Here is a 16,865-nt window from a genome sequence, read left to right on the forward strand (position 1 = left end):
GCAGCCTACGGCAACGTCTCTTTAGTGTGGGTAGATGCAGGGACGAATACATTTGCCGTCTCATGTGCCGCCCAATTACCATCACAAAGCATTTGTGTATGCCGGTTTCAATCTACCAGAAAAGATCACTTATTATTACTGTACGCTGAACTGCTGATAGTAAAAGATATGATTTTCTTCCCAGGATGAAAATCAAGTCAAAGATAGGATTTCTTTTTTCAAACCTCTCACTTGAATAGAATAGCTCAGTACAATGGCAGTGAGGCGGATGGCAGGTTGCATGGCCAGAGTGACTTTGAACTGATGACGTTGGCGGCGCAACACACATCCACCTTGTTGACGGATCCTTTGTTGAGAGGCTGATTCTCTGCCAGCTCCATTACTGAATGAATGCCCACACTGACCTTAAGAGTGGGCATGCAGTGTAGAAGGGCAAAGAAAAAGAACATTTTCCTTTCATATGCACCTTATATTCAAACTGAGCAACTATAAGATTAGCTATTTTAGCTTCCTTCTGTTGTACTGGCAAGCCTATTAACTAGTGAGTGACCACCAATACCAACCACACAATAGATGGACAGGGATAATTTACTTCTGTTTCACAATGACCAATGACATCTTGAGTCACCTTAGGCCCGGACTGAGGATCTAGAGGTCATTCAAGTGATTCAGACTTTTGTGTTAATCAGCGCTCCTACCTCGTGTGGTTATACCTTTTCACCTGTCTCCGTGGTGAGCAGCTATCGAGAGTGTCAGTGAGTCATTGAGTCCTATTTGTCATTGCTTCTCTCTCTCTCTCTCTCTCTCTCTCTCTCTCTCTCTCTCTCTCTCTCTCTCTCTCTCTCTCTCTCTCTCTCTCTCTGTGTATGTTAGGTTGCTCTCCGTGTGAAAACAACGTCTATGGGGCTTAATGAGATAGAAAAGAGAAGCTTAAACGAAAGCCGCTGCTGCCATCGAGACAAGAAAAAACTAAATCAGACGGACGCCGTGACAAAACAAGAGCAGATAGCTATTCATATCAATGAGGGAGAGAATGATGGGAAAAATTAGAAAACCAAAATATAGCCACGGGAGAAGACATTGAGAGAGAAAGAGAAAGAGAGAGCGAGAGAGAGAGAGATGTACAGTGTGGAAAGAAAGGAGAAGCAGCTGGAGAGAGAAAGATGCTGACAGCCAAGCAGACAAACTAGACTTTTTTACTCATTCAGACACATTCTTCCCTGGTGCAACATGCTCCATTTCTCACGCACGCCAGGGCTGAGATATCCAGCACACACAGATACAGACACATTTAACTACTCACACATGCATGGGGAAAAAGGCAGATTACTGTGCTGAATTTAAGTACAGTTGAGAGGCATATAGAAAAGGAGTCTCTTGAAAGGATTGCTCCAGTCATTTCTCTTTCGCCCTCCGAATGCAGGCTAGGCCAAGGCTTTTCTTTAAGGCAGTTCAATTCCTATCAGGGACACTTTATTAGCTTGATGAATTGAAAAGTAGTAGTAGTATTATAAAAATATAAAAATGTACATAAATTGCAAAGAATGTTGGGAATAGTTTTCAAAATAATTACATTAAGTTTTTACACATAGGAAAATATATTTTCACATACGGGATATCACATGCGGACTTAAAATAAGATTTTTTAAATTTTTACTTATATAGCCGTTTTCTAAACAAAAGTCACAAGCATAGCCCCAGTAGTGAATGGGAACATGGTTTTTAACAACTCAACATTCCTACATGTAAATGTGGGATTTGTCCAAGACCATAAATTGGGGTTCATGAATGTCTGTCCATAGTGTTATGGCAATCTGGACAAAAATGGCCTCATTGCCATCCGCAGAGCCATGCTGCTACCTAAAAACAGAAAATAAACAAGAAAGGCTTAAAACACTGTGGTTAGAAGTAGATAGAGTAAGAGGGACTTAAATGAGTAATTTAATAGAATAAGTTTGGATAATACAGTAAAAGGTGAAATTCAGTGTTTCTAGGTAAATAAGACCTCATTGATCTTTTAACACAACTCTCTGTCTCTCCCCGTCTGTCTGTAGTTTTGGAGAGCTTGCCCCCTGCTCGTTATAAGGAAACCATTGCAACGCTGTTGGCATGGTTACAGCAGTGCGAGGCCAAGCTGGCCATCCCGTCCACGGCCGTGACAGAGTATCCTGTCATGGAACAGAGACTGAAGGACGTTCAGGTACACACACACACACACACACACACACACACACACACACACACACACACACACACACACACACACACACACACACACACACACACACACACACACACACACACACACACACACACACAAACAAATACACACACACACACTCTCTTTTAAACTTAAGGCTACAGATAATTGATATATTCCTTTCATGTCAAATTTTGGAGTTGGCATGCATAAACAAATCGTGATACTTTTCAAATGAAGGTAAGATGACAATCTGCCTTAAGATACTTTATTAATGGGGGGCGCCTTTAGCTCAGTTGGTAAGGCGTCCCCCTCCCGGGGGGCCCAGCAGCAGACCCGGGTTCGATTCCCGCCCGCAGTCGTTCTCTGCATGTCACTCCCCTCTCTGCCCCATTTCACCTCTGTCTCTCTGCACTATCAAATAAAGCATAAAAATGCCCAAAAAATATCTAAAAAAAAAAAAAAAAAAAAGAGATACTTTATTAATCAAAGGTTACATTGAAATGTGTCTCTCAAGGGGGTCCTCACACATTGTCAGCCGTAGTACAGTGCCCCTTGAGCAATTTCGGGTTAAGTGTCTTGCTCAAGGACACAATAGTAGAGATGGTGGGCACCGTATCATACCAGCCACTACTACGTAGTTTTACAACTAACACCCTCCTGTCTGGTGCCAGGGATCGAACCAGCAACCTCATGGTTACTAGTCGGCCACCTTTCCTCTAGGACATCCTACCACCTGCCTTTGCATTCAAATAGTATGAAGAGGTACTAGAAGTAAGCATGCAGACATTTGAACTATTTGAGATGATCCTGTAACTTATTAGGGCTTACATAGTGAAGTGGGATGTTGGTGGTTGAAATAATGGCATCTCCCTATCTGGTCTGAATCACAGCTAACTATGCTCTTCGACTGGGTTGTATTATAATCCCATCATCCACAAGTAGTCAACAGTGATTCAGCTGATTGGTGAGACAGTGGTGTGTGTGCGGTTGACGACACTGCTGCTCAGGATCTATTTACAAATCCGCCATAAAGAGCCAAAATGGAGCTGGCTCTATAATCCTGTGTGGCTGTATAACACTGTAATCAGTTTTTACTACGAGCAGTAAAGTTTTATTGCCACTAGCGATGCCAAACTGCCAAAGCAGCACTCTTTTAAAGGCTGCTTTTCCACCACTCTTTGAGGGGAGCACGCAGAGGATAAAGAAGGGATAGAAAACAGACGACAAGCCCCATTAACTAAGAGTCTTGATTCATGCCTACAACCTAGTGAGTAAACTGTTTGTATCTGATAAACCAGGACATCCCCCGAATCACCGTTGTAAAACATAAAGTCATCGTAGAACAAATCATTAAAGCAGATGCATGTCCTTTTTAAAACGAAGAGGTCATTTTCAACTAAGCTTGATTGATATGTAATATAACCAAGTGTAAATAGCAAAGCATTGCTTTAAGGTGGCACATTACATTATGTCTATATTCCAGCTGCTCCCTTGGTTAATGTAGTTTAATATCCATTCGCAAAGCACTAATTCCATCAGTACAACAACACAGGCAGGTCATACTCCCCACTGTGCTGTTCTCCTTTTCTTTTCTTTTTTTCAACAGAAATCATGTTTTCATACTCAGATTATTACCAGTTGTCCCGCCTGTGCTGTGCTTGTGATGGATGATACAAAACAGAGCATTTTCTTATGTTTTTTCACATTAAAAGCTCACTGCTTCTTTGCTGAAGGAAAGAATGCTGTGACAATAGACATAATATATATATCATATAATGATTTATCAAGAAACCATTATATGTAGGCTACGTATGTTTATGTTTTTTTTGTACATTAAGTCTGCCTTTTAGTTTTATCTCCTTTGCCGATATCCCTTTGGTTAACAGTTTTCAACAACCCCTCTCAATTGATGATTTGGTTCAAAACCTTGTTTAAGGAGTGAATCAATCTACTTAAAGAGCCAAGATACTGATCCATCTAATCGGGACTTTCAAACAGAAAACAATCACCATAATTATACAATATGAATTGATGCCTGGGGACTAATAAAGTTTTCTGAATCTGAATATACAATTATAACTTATAGTCATACTGGTCCCTGCAGTAGTTTGCTGACCTGCATACTGTCAACTGTAGTCTTTTAAATGTAAGGCAGCAGCTCTAACAGTGTGTTTAACTGTTCCTTTGGAAGTATTTCAGTTACACTGAAAATCAGGGAGTTTGGGAAAACCGACTTGCACCTGCTTTACATGCAGAGAGCAGGCCAGGGTGTGTGTGTGTGTGTGTGTGTGTGTGTGTGTGTGTGTTTCTGTGTGTGTTTCTGAGTGTGTCTACAACACTGCAATTATGAGAGGCGGGTGAGCAAAATCCCAGTGGAGCAAATCAGTGTGTCTGTTAATCTCAATATCTACCTACAAACACACACACTTAGGAACACCAATGCAGTGTGTATCAGCATGTTTATAATACGGAGAATAATACACGCATGCACGCACGCACACACACACACACACACACACACACACAGACTTTTAATTGAGTAAGTGTTCATTTATGCATTTCATATGCTCAGTCAAAAGAATACAGTCTTATGTTCTTCTTAATACATCGTTGTTGTTTTAGAAGTGTTGATTATTATCTTTAACTTAAGTCAAGGTCGCCATAGACAGTGTGTGTGTGTGTGCGTGGGTGCGCGCGTGCATGCTTGTGTGCACTCAGCCCTCTTTAAAACTTGATAATAGTCTTGTGGCATAGCGAGGGAGATCAAGCCTTGTAGCCAGAGATTAATTAAAGTTGATTGTAGATAATAATTAGGGAATTCATTCTGCATACTGATAGGCCGTCATTAATTTTGTTCCCCCCCTCGTCGCTCAGACAGACGAGACTCCCGCCAACATGTACTAGCGTACGCACATGATGTGGTTGAAAAACACTTTTTCTACAGGGTAACAGTATCACAGCTTAGAATAATGAGCGCTCCTTACAGGGTTGGAAGTTGATTTGAACCCTGACCTACTGTTAAATAAATAAAACGAGTTTAGCAGATATTAAAAACAGCATTGATTGCTGGAGGTATTAACTGACAGCTTGAAGAGAGACGATTATTCATATCACCCACAGCTACTGGTTATTAAACACCTGATTGCAGCATTCAATTACTACCTATACTTTTGGTGTTATATGTCCTATGATTCATTTGTGTAGCAGCAGGGTGATGTGATGAGATACTGCAGTTGTAGATACTACTACTACGTGTATGCTAGTACTTTGCAGTGTTGATCAGTCCTATAGTGTTCTGAAAAATCTGATCTACACCCCTACCTACTAAAGAAAAAGAGAAAAATTCCAAAACTTTGAGACATGCAAGCCTCAATCGCTTCCCTGCTTGGGATTCAGTGTTGCAGCAGAAGGATTGTGGTGTAAGCCACAGTAACTGACGGATGTCCTGTCCAGGGGCATTGCTTGAACTAAGCTAAACTAAGCCTCTGAGCCACCTCTGTGTGAAGGAGGATTTTTCTTCCAGCCCTCCAATTGCACGAGGAATTCCCTCACCTCTCCACTTGTAATTCATCCTGTGCAGCAGGCTAAGCAAAGTCAAATGCTGTGAAAGGGCTTTCATTACAAAATGTTAACAGAGGCAGCCACTCATAACCTCTCATGCCCATCATCCCTCACTCTCCCAATAGTACTGTGCACCGTTATCAGACAAGATGTTCAAATTATTATAATTTTTTGCCCGGAGCGGAGATTTTGGCATTGTGGCATTTAACATGAGGTGTGGGAGTGCACCTGACAGATCGTTTTACGAAATGTTTTTCTAATGTTATCAAGGAAGTGTCAAATTTTGTTATTTGTGACATTTGGCCGTAGGACTTTAAGTGGCTATTTTATTTTTTATTTTTTTGACAAACAAGCCATTGGCACATTATCTCTCCTTCGTTATTTCTTTTTTTATCATAGACACAATTTCACTTTACACTCCTCTGGACCTCCTCACATTGCCTACACAGCCTCTCCTTTAACAACAAATCAAGCATATTGGCCCAAAGAGCTCTGTCTCGGCTGTTCTTCGTTCAGCCGTGGGTACAGAAGGCGAGGTAGCTCGACTCGCTTCCAAACAATTCCAAGCACTCGCGATTTCAAAAAATGATTGTATTTATTTTACAGCTCAAAAAGGAACAAAACTTTCTTCTAAATAAAGGAAAATATACTGGCAAACGAATACATCTTTGAAAGCAACGAGTGAACTAAAATAAGCGGTCGAAATACTTTTTTAACCCACCGCCTCTTTCCCTTGACACTAATCACAAAACAAAGCAGCCTAGGCATAAACAGTATTAATAATATGCTAAACTAATTCACAATGTAGCTTTCATTTAAAACATTTCTATTTCCATAAACAATAAACATGTCAGACAAATGTGAACAGAAAATCAATAGCCTAATTAAAACGGCTGCGACAAGCTCTCTTGACTTTTTATCTCTTGTATTCTCCCCCCCCCCCTCCAACCACCTGAACTGTCCCAGCTGTATTTAATATAGATCCAAATTTACCTGCACCATTAACAGCTAGCCTACACAGCATTTATTTAGCCTAGGTCAAGAAACGTGGAAGAGATGTGACTTTGTTGTCACGTTTCAATACATGTTATGTTTCATTATTTGATTGACTTAGTTTCATATATCATTCCCCCTCTATAGGCTCTCCAAGTGGCTCTGACTGAACACCAGGGGGAGGTGGACTACCTGACCTCGGCTGTGGAGCAGGTCTTCCAGAAGGCCCCAGCAGACATCAGCCAGAAGTGAGACATGGGATATATGAGAGCTATAGTGCTGTGGAATTCATGGCAAGATAATAAAATAAGATGGGATTTGGATGCAGATTCCAGTAGTGATGAGTGCTTCAACGCTATGAGGACACAGTGCTAAGCAACCAAACAAGAACTACCATTATACATATATAGCTGTGGCTTAACAATCACTGAATTATGATGCAGATGCAGAGTGCATTTCTCAAGCTTAGTTTTAGCAAAAGGTGGGTATAGGTATTTCTTTAAGTCTGTCTTTTAAACGTGCTCAGAGGAACTTTCAGTTTGTTTTAACTCCAGCACCCCCCTTTGGACAAAAGCGCTAGTGTTTTTACCACGGCAGCTGTTGTTCCATGGCATACCCATGACAAAAGCATTAAGCATAACTTTATAAAAATAGCATTCTTTGCACTGATGGTCTCGTTTGCTGTTACATGTAATGTAAATGTATGATCACCAGAGGAAAAAATTAGACTGTTTCAGAAATATTTAAAAGACCCTCATAGCACCTTTAAACAATAGTCAGGTTCCAATATGAAAATGTAAACAGGTTTTAAGTAGAACTCCAAATGTTCATAAACCATTTAAACAAATGGTTGGTTCTTTTTTAATGTTCAGAATCCCTTTAGGAAAATACGCAGGCAATGGTCTCAACAGGAAATCTGCATTAACAGCGCAATAGTAAAGAAATATGTCATGCCACAAGCCAACACGCTTCTGTCATTGTGTGTAGGTACCGGGCTGAAATGGATGCCGTCATGTCGCGCTGGAGACGCATAGGCACAACTCTGACAGACAACGCCCAGAGAATCCAGGAGCTCATGGCCAAACTGCTGCAGTTTGAGGTGACCCTATCCCTGCGTTCCAAATCGCATACTCTTTCTTTTTTCTATTCTACATACTACATCTAACCATAAACATAATCTAGTTAGCATGCAGTAGGCATACAATTAGGACATATGTGTACTTATTTATTTCATCATAACATTGCGCCTTGATCTTGTCTCTTGCTTTTATATCTGTTGCATCCCCGGTTGTTTTCATCGAGGGTGGCTCCATCGATGTGGCGCCACTTCTGGTGCGCACTGGATTGTGGGTCAGAATCGCCCAAATAGCATGCCGATTTCAACACTAAAAATCTCGGCAGGATGTAGTAGACATCCTGGTTTTTAAGCATACTAAATCTGACCACAAGAATCGGGACATCCTAAATAATTTTTCTACCACACTAAATAGCAGTATGGGTATTGGAACGCAGCCTATATATCTATATATATGTTGATTGAGAGTCCCAAGTAACCAAAGAATTGGACTTGAAGAATTGGGGGACCTGTCTTCATTTACACTTCCGTTCTTGTCTCCCCACCAGAATGATGTGAGGACTTTAAAGAAGTGGATGGCTGATGTGGATGTGTTCCTGAACGAGGAATGGCCGGCGCTAGGAGACTCTGAGGCTCTGGAGAAACAGTTAGAGCAGTGCACGGTAAGGCAGGTCCCTGCATCCTAACATTATGACCTATGACTAAACTAATCGCTTCACAAACTACTTAGTTTGAACTTGGGGTTGCATTAAATCTATTATTCCTTGATCCATTGCTTTTTTCTAAAACGATTCTCAAAATGCTCAAAGGGGAAGGCTAGTAAATAAAAGGTTGAGAATGGTTTATACAGATATAAATAAAATGTTCCTGGCGTTAAAATGCTTCAGAGAGTTCATAAAATAACCCCTAGGGTCCATAAAATACCCAAGAGTCTATTAAAGAAAAAACTCAAGTAAGCAGAGAGTAAATGTAAAAGGAGCAGTAAAGATAATAAAAGTTGAACAAAGGACCAATGAAAGATTTCTCATTAGGGACAAAAGGATCCACTCTGAAATATGTCACAGTCACAATTTCACATGTGTAACCTCCATGCTGCTCTCTGATTGGCCAGGCTCTGGTGAATGACATCCACACTATCCAACCCAGTGTCAACGGCATCAACGAGGTGGGCCTGTACCTCAAGAAAGAGGCTGAGACACCGTTTGACATCCACATTCAGAAAGAACTTGACGAACTCAACGCCCAGTGGGAGATGGTCTGCAAACAGGTGTGTACTTCATTCATAGTTTTGGTTCTCCTATGCCTCTCGAAGTCTGTTAATGTTGGTGTATGCTCCACTGTGGTCCTACTAGGCCTACGCCAAGAAGTCTGCTCTGAAAGGTGGACTAGATAAGACCATGGCTCTGAGGAAGGAGATGCAGGAGATGCAGGAGTGGATCAACCAGGCCGAAGAAGACTACCTGGAGAGGGACTTCACCTACAAGACGCCCGAAGAGCTACGCAAGGCTGTGGAGGAACTCAAGGTGTGTGTGTGTGTGTGTGTGTGTGTGTGTGTGTGTGTGTGTGTGTGTGTGTGTGTGTGTGTGTGTGTGTGTGTGTGTGTGTGTGTGTGTGTGTGTGTGTGTGTGTGTGTGTGTGTGTGTGTGTGTGTGTGTGTGTGTGTGTGTGTGTAAAGCTGACACATACGGTTGTGGAGGAGTGTGTGTGCAAGTATAACATGGAGAAGATATAAGATATATCTATATAATAATTATAGCTAAATCAAATGAATACAACTATCCTTACAAAAAAATTTGAGAATGCATTTGAAAAGCATGGAAGGAAAGGGATCAAAAGAGAAGACCTAGACTCAGTCATGCTGACATGACAAAGTGCAGCTGAGGCTGATGGGAATGTCATTAGAGATTTATCATTAGACCTGGGCTCACTGGCTTTAAGGTGTTTATAGAACTGCATTGCTCTTTGTTTGGGTCCTAATTAAAAATTGGCCTAATTCTTACAATTTTAGTATAGAGCTAGAATAGTGCATTTTTATACTCTTGGTTTGCCAGGAGGGCCCCCACACCTAACTACCATCGAGAGAAAAAAATGGTCCAATTAGGAAGAAAAGCTGTCAGGAGGAGAGAGAGGGCACAGCTTTGTACTTTGTTAAATTGTCAAAATTTGAGCTGAAGAAAAGGGGACGCCATGCTTGCGGGTGAGGACAGTTTAAACCGGTTAACAATATGTTGGAAAAAAGGTAATTGCAGTTATTTTCTAGGTCAAGACAAGGTTCTAAAGTCTCTAGTACATAGAGTTATTTGCTTTTTCAGTGGAGCCCTGTTTGGAATTCTTGACACTCTGGGCTCTTATTTCTTCTAGATAATCATTATTTGGTTCTTGGCAGTATTGACAGTGAGGCCCGGGTCTGACCCACTCTGCTCAGCTGCTGCGGCTGTTTCTTTCTCGGTTATCTGTCACTGGTTTTTGATCCTCTGGTTAATCCAGGTCGATAAAACGCCCCCGTCTGTCTGCCTCTCTTTTCCATTGTTGAAGAAGCCATTGCAAAAAAAACTTTCTTTCTTTCTTCTAACCCCACTCTCCACTCTCATCCCATCCATTCCTCAATGCTGTATTGAATTGCTATCGATTCCCCCTATTCACCAATATTTTTTTTTGGCTTCCATAACTTAAAACGTGACGTATTTGTCATGTAAATCTATGGCACCATTTGCTTTGTGATGTAACCCAAATAAAACCTTGGCACAGTAGTTGTCCCCCCCTTCCAATCACCCCTCCTCCCTGGAAAAAAAAAGTTTGACATGAGAGCTGAGTCGAAAATTAAAAATTGATTTCACTCTCCTTCTTTCGCTAATCCCTCCTGTCCTTTCTCCTCCTCTCCTCCCCCTCTCTCTATCTCTCTCCCTCTCTCTCTCTGCTCCGGGTTTAAAGAGAACACCTTTCGTGAACCTGTTTTTTGCTCGATTATTCCCCGTAATCCTCCCCCAATCCCACCTCTGCCTAGTGCTCCCTCGTTTGGGAGAGCATTAGCTACACACTCCTTCACCTATTGATTTGTTGGCTCACTTGTTCACTCCCTCTCTCTTTCTCTCCCTCTCGCTCTCTCTCTCTCTCTGCTCTCTGTATCTTCACACTCTGTGGCTTAGTCAACAGACAAAGATACATTGATTCATTTGTTTGTGCATCCATCCCTCCACCCATTAAGACCTCTCTCTTTCTTTCTCTTCCTTCCTTCTCTTGCACTCTATATCTCTTGCCATCTGTCTCTCTTTTCTTTCACTGCTCAGATGACTTTCAAGAGTTTTAGTGACGTGAATAAGCGTATTACTCTCCATCTTTACAAACTGCTGTGGTATTTGATAACTCTGACTTAACACAGTTCGCATTGTGTCATTAGAGCCTTAATACTCATATTTAACATAAGCAAAGAATGTAACTATTTTATTCAGCATCCATGTTTCGGATGACTTATTGATATGTCTCTGTGTCTGTCTCTTACCCAGAGGGCTCAGGAAGAGGTCCACTCCAAGGAGCTGAAGGTCAAACTCCTGACCGACAGTGTCAACAGTTTCATCGCCAAGGCTCCGCCCACGGCCCACGATGCATTGCGCTCTGAGCTGGACGTGTTGACGGCCAACTACCAGCGCCTTTGTAGCCGGCTGGATGGCAAATGTAAAACACTGGAGGTAAAGCAACTTGCACCTGTCTCCTCCTCTCATTGGAAAGTGTTTATTTATTGGATGAGCTTTGGCATGGCGTAGGTATACGGACAGAACGTAGAGCACTTGAATTTTTAAGAGGAGGTGTGTGTCGATGTAAGTGCCAAAGGTAATCAAAACATTACATCATGTTGTGTCAATACCATAGTGCTCACATACATCAGTGCCAGCTCTGGAGGGCATGTAACTGTGTGTGTGTGTGTGTGTGTGTGTGTGTGTGTGTGTGTGTGTGTGTGTGTGTGTGTGTGTGTGTGTGTGTGTGTGTGTGTGTGTGTGTGTGTGTGTGTGTGTGTGTGTGTGTGTGTGTGTGTGTGTGTGCTGGGGGGGTAGATAACTGTGTGTGAGTGTGTATACAGTTTATTATAAATGAGCTAAGGTGAAGCGGGGTTAGCCAAGCAGCTACTCTTTTAAGCTTCTCTTTTCTCGCATTTTAGATGTTACCTGGAGCCATCACATTGTCAGCCTCATCGGAAAAACAAGTCCATTTTAATGAAGGCATGATGTTTTATTGTGTTACGTTCAAGCAAAGAGCTGATGTGATAAAGAGAGATGGAGATACACGCTGAATAAATTGATGATTTTCGGCAGGAAAGTGCAGACGGTGTGTTCTGCCCTTTGGAGGCAGAAATCACAGGCTGATAACTTAAACATATCTTCATCTTCAATACTGCTATCCAGGGGAATGAGAATTTTTTTTTTTTTAATATTCTGAGGAATTTGGTGTTTTTTTTAACAGTTTTTCAGTTATAAAAGTGCTGATGATTCCAACTCTTTGTGAAATACACGTTGACTCTATAACCTCTGAGCATAAAAATGATCACAACAAAGCAGAAGAGGGGAAGAAATGAAAGGGGCAGCAATTAAATGTGTTTTCATTATGGCTGCGCTAAGGACTGTCTTTACATAGAATAGGGTAAAATGATAGATAGATAATGAACAAACACACACGCAGTAGATGTTAATCTCATTGAAGGTTATATCCTCATGGCCATTTCGATCTGTGATAGATGTGGAAAGCCCTGTGCGTGCTCCTCCCAGAATCTCAACACACACTCATTATGTTTATTGACCAATGTCAGTGTTAAGCCTGACATTCAGATGCCCATATACAGCCTGTGACTACATTTTCACCAGTGGGCTTTTCTTTCACTTTTTGCTCTTCTTGTCTGAGCAGCGTGAGGCAGGACCTGACAGCGGGTGTCTCTTTGGTCCGCCCAAGCAAAAGAAGCTTCGGGCATTTTTAAAAAGCTGTTTTGAAAATGCACGTCCGCTTCTTGATGCTGTAAAAAAAAAAACACACGCTCAAACCAACTGTGTTTTACAATCTTGTCAAGCACTTGTAAGAAATTTTTCTTTTTTTTCTTTCCCTTTTATATTCCCCAACATGTTGATGCTGAAGAGATGTTTAGATCCAATACCACGAGAAAGTTGAGATGGCATCCGTAGTTGTCTGCTTCCACCATGGCTTCCACCCATGTCCTTTTATTTTCTCACCTCAACCTGTGTGTGTGTGTTTGCAGGAGGTGTGGGCCTGTTGGTGTGAGCTGCTCTCCTACCTAGAGCAGGAGAATGCCTTCCTGGACCAGCTGGAGCAGAAACTTGACGAGACTGAAAACCTGGAAGGAGGAACGGAGGAGCTGCAGGAGGCGCTGGATGTCAGTATGAAGACTAGTGTTATTGGAACAAAATAAAATGGAAGAAATATCCAGAGAAATAGTCAATTAGGATAACAATAGTGTGAATGCTGGATGCTTCACTTAAGACATCATCTTAAGTTAAGTTATCTTTATTAGTCAATTTATACTAGGTACATTGGAATTCGTCTTTTCGCATATCCCCTCTCAAGTTAACACACTTCGGAGGGGCTCAGAGCGCAGGGTCAGCTGTAGTAGAGCACCCCTGGAGCAGTTTCAGGATTAAGTGCCTTGCTCAAGGACAAAATGGTAGAGTTAGTGGGCACCGTAGATGTATTACCAGCTACCACTAGTATTACAGGTAACACCCTCCTGTCCGGTGCCGGGGATCGAACCAACGACCTCATGGTTACTGGCCCCTCTTCCTATAAGCCATCTTACTACCCAAAATGCACTTTTTCTACCTTGCTGTGCAAACCACTTGTGCCATGACAGCAGAGCTTGAATTGCTCACACCAGTATTCCCAGTTGTAAGGAAGAACAGTGGGCTTTAACTTGGATTTTCTTCTCCTTTTTTCACCAATCACAATGAGGACTGAAGAATCCTTCAGCTACTCTCTCAGTGAGTCCAAGTAGAACCTCTATCCCCACTAGCCCACCCCAGACGCCAGTGGCTTTCACAATTGAAAGAAGAAAATACATAAAACGAGGGATTGCTATCGTGCTTGAGCTGGAAATGCCCTTGCTTCACAAATAAATTATTCAATAAAAACAACAAAAAATATAGGAGAAGCAAGAAACCCAGAAGGCGAATAAACATTCTCATTTTTACTTTTACCCTTGTCATATTCAACATCTTGATCCAGAGAGATCATTAAATGACGGTAAACAACTTCCTAGATTATCAACATCAAATATCTAGGGATATTAAAAAGAACCACCAACTGAAGAAAGTATGTGAGAAACGCAAAGAAAGGAAAGTAACAGTGTAAGGGAAAAAATGGAGGTGGATTTTTTTGAAGGACGTGACGTGAGGTGATATTCATCCCATGAAGGACGATACTAAAAAGATTATTGTGTTATTGTCAGCCGGCATTTAGATGAATTAATGAAAGATTAAGAGTATGCCTGGGGAGGCTGGTGTTATGTAAGACAGGCCCTGACACACAGAAAATAAATTAATCCGATGGAATTTACATTGAATCTCGCAATTAGACGTCGCGCTTTTACTGGCCTTCATGGAGAGAATAAAGTGAGAGGCTTACGTCTTCTTGACCCTTTCTGGTTAAATTGCCTAAACTGTGCTTTTACAGATTGCCTTGGATGTTCGTTAAAGGGATTTGCTGGGATTAAACAATGGAAAAAAAAGCTTACAGCCTCTAGACAAGGATGCAATCTTTCATTACGGTTAAGTACAGCACAGCAAAAATGCAAAATACCTGCCCACTCAGCTGTGTTTTACGATGCTAAGGCACTCGACACAGAACCTTTTGGGGGATTTGAGAAGATGATAAAAGCTGTTGAGCACAAGGGTCGGAACGAGCCAGGGCTAGTTGACCTCTTTTTGGCCTCTGCATGTCATTACCTAACACCTTTTATGCTGCACAGTTTTCAATATGCTTTTCCTTCCTCATCATCATTCACCTTCAAACAAAACAATATTGTGTGTGTGTGTGTGTGTGTGTGTGTGTGTGTGTGTGTGTGTCTCCAGGGTCTAGAGGTTCTTTTGCGGCACCCAGAGGACAACAGGAACCAGATTCGGGAGCTGGCCCAGACGCTGATGGACGGCGGTGTTCTGGATGAACTGATACAGCAAAAACTGGACGCCTTCAACACACGATGGGATGAACTAATGGCCAGGGTAAGACACACGATACACTATATACATACAAACAAATACAGATACAAACAACATATACACACACTAAGTAGACTAAGACACATATCTTTGTAACATGGCAGGCCTAACGCCTGGTGAATTGTAAAAAGCTCTGTTAGGAAAATAGAAGAACAATACATGGCGAGCAGAGACATGCCAGAGAAATAGGTCTGCCAGCCATTTGTATTCTATCTCATTTCATGTCACCTCCTGATGTGTTGCTTTGTAAACATGAGTTGTCACCACACTACCATCTTCCCTATGCTGTCTATTGCCTGGCTGTGTGCAACCTGCAGCCTTGTTCTAGGCTACTGAAGAATTACAATATCATGATAGAAGAAGAGTGCACCATGATGCTACTCATTCTAACAGCCAAGGTCCCCTGTATGTGATGGACACGTGACAGTAGTTCTTAGTCTTTAAATATCATATGTGTGGGCCAGTTAATATGTCTGTATTAGGGTTGCTGAAATTTCCCGAAATGGCCCCTTTTCAAATCCCGGGATTTCAGAGCTCCTCACGGGATTTCCCGGGATTTCCCGTTGAAACCATTATTGCCCTTTAATACTACTTTAATGGGACTAAATCAATGCAAATAGATAAATAAATGCAGCAGAACAATGCTATATTACATCACGTTTTATTTCTACTTAAATAACATGAAGAAAAGCCATTCAAATTAGGCAAAATATTTTCCAGAAGATGCCTATTGAAAACGGCGTTTTTATGAAGAAAATACGAAAAAAAATTCACAGAGGTTCAATATCAAAACATGGCCAAAAAACGGTGTTTGGCGAACAAATGTATTTCAAACAATCTATTTTTATTTCTATGAACGAAATCAGTTTAAATTGAATATTTTCCAAAGGATAGGCAAATAACAAAAAATGCACTACCGATTGCTCTTAACGTGTAAAATAAGACATGACAGAACTAACAGCCTATTCAAACTGACACGCTAAGCAAGATTACTTTCCAGCTTTCCTTTCTTTTATTTTCATGAAGTGTGACTTCAAGAGACACTGCTCAGCCTGTTTCTGAGCTTTGTCACGAACTGACCGCACACCGAGAACGCTCTTTCTTCCACGGACGTCGGCTGTATGGTGGAAAGTGCAGAGTAGAGCTGCTGCAGGTGTTTGGGTCGCTCTTTGGTTGCCTCGAAGAGCGCAAACTCGTTTGAAATTATTTTGTGGAGGTCATTCCCATACCTCTGGTCTGGCTCGGGACATTGCATGCAGTCATTAGCCTCGTTCGACTTGGAGCCGTCTTGCTCAGACCTGCGCAACTATGAAGCCCGTCTTGCTGAGCGCACAACAAAAATGCTGTGCGCTCAGCAAGCCGAGCGTCATAATTGCGCAGGTCTGAGCAAGACGGCGACATCTCTAACGAGGCTAATGACTGCCTGCTGCAGATGTGCAGTAAGGCTCTGGGTCATCGTCTGCTCGCTTGGCTCTGGCTGATACGCATATTCTTGGGTATCATCAGACTCTTCCTCGGACACAGCACTTTCAGTATTGTAGAGGCGCTGGTATTTCGTATGCCTGCCTGTCTAAATAATATTTAAAAATATATCCCCCCTCAAAAAAAACTAAAAAAAAAAAAAAAAACGGGAGGACGGGTCCCGCGGCCAATTTCCGGTACTCCCGGACTGACTCATTTCACGGGAATCCCGAAATCCCGGGACCCATCCAGCAACCCTAGTCTGTATACAGGAAATCAATTAAATGGCATATGTCCTGATACAGGCCAATTATACACCTAGATACGAAAATTCAAATTGTATATAAAAACGTGTTTTCTG

At 41.8% G+C, this 16,865-nt stretch overlaps 1 protein-coding gene across 1 annotated transcript in view; it reads left to right on the forward strand.

Moving 5' to 3' along the window:
* The window catches only part of LOC307269996 (dystrophin-like), a gene marked incomplete at its 3' end in the record, with an annotated part of 102,422 nt that overhangs the window by 42,945 nt on the left and 42,612 nt on the right, over positions 1–16,865 (forward strand). Inside the window, exons 21-29 of the mRNA XM_080053119.1 lie at positions 2,055–2,200; positions 6,905–7,005; positions 7,745–7,856; positions 8,381–8,494; positions 8,944–9,099; positions 9,185–9,355; positions 11,336–11,518; positions 13,072–13,206; positions 14,897–15,046. Of these exons, the coding sequence (XP_079909245.1) occupies positions 2,055–2,200; positions 6,905–7,005; positions 7,745–7,856; positions 8,381–8,494; positions 8,944–9,099; positions 9,185–9,355; positions 11,336–11,518; positions 13,072–13,206; positions 14,897–15,046 (1,268 nt within the window). The remainder of the gene's footprint in view (positions 1–2,054; positions 2,201–6,904; positions 7,006–7,744; positions 7,857–8,380; positions 8,495–8,943; positions 9,100–9,184; positions 9,356–11,335; positions 11,519–13,071; positions 13,207–14,896; positions 15,047–16,865) is intronic.

This window comes from Ammodytes marinus, assembly GCF_949987685.1.
Source record: "Ammodytes marinus genome assembly, chromosome: 24".
In the NCBI taxonomy this organism is placed as follows: Eukaryota; Metazoa; Chordata; class Actinopteri; order Uranoscopiformes; family Ammodytidae; genus Ammodytes; species Ammodytes marinus.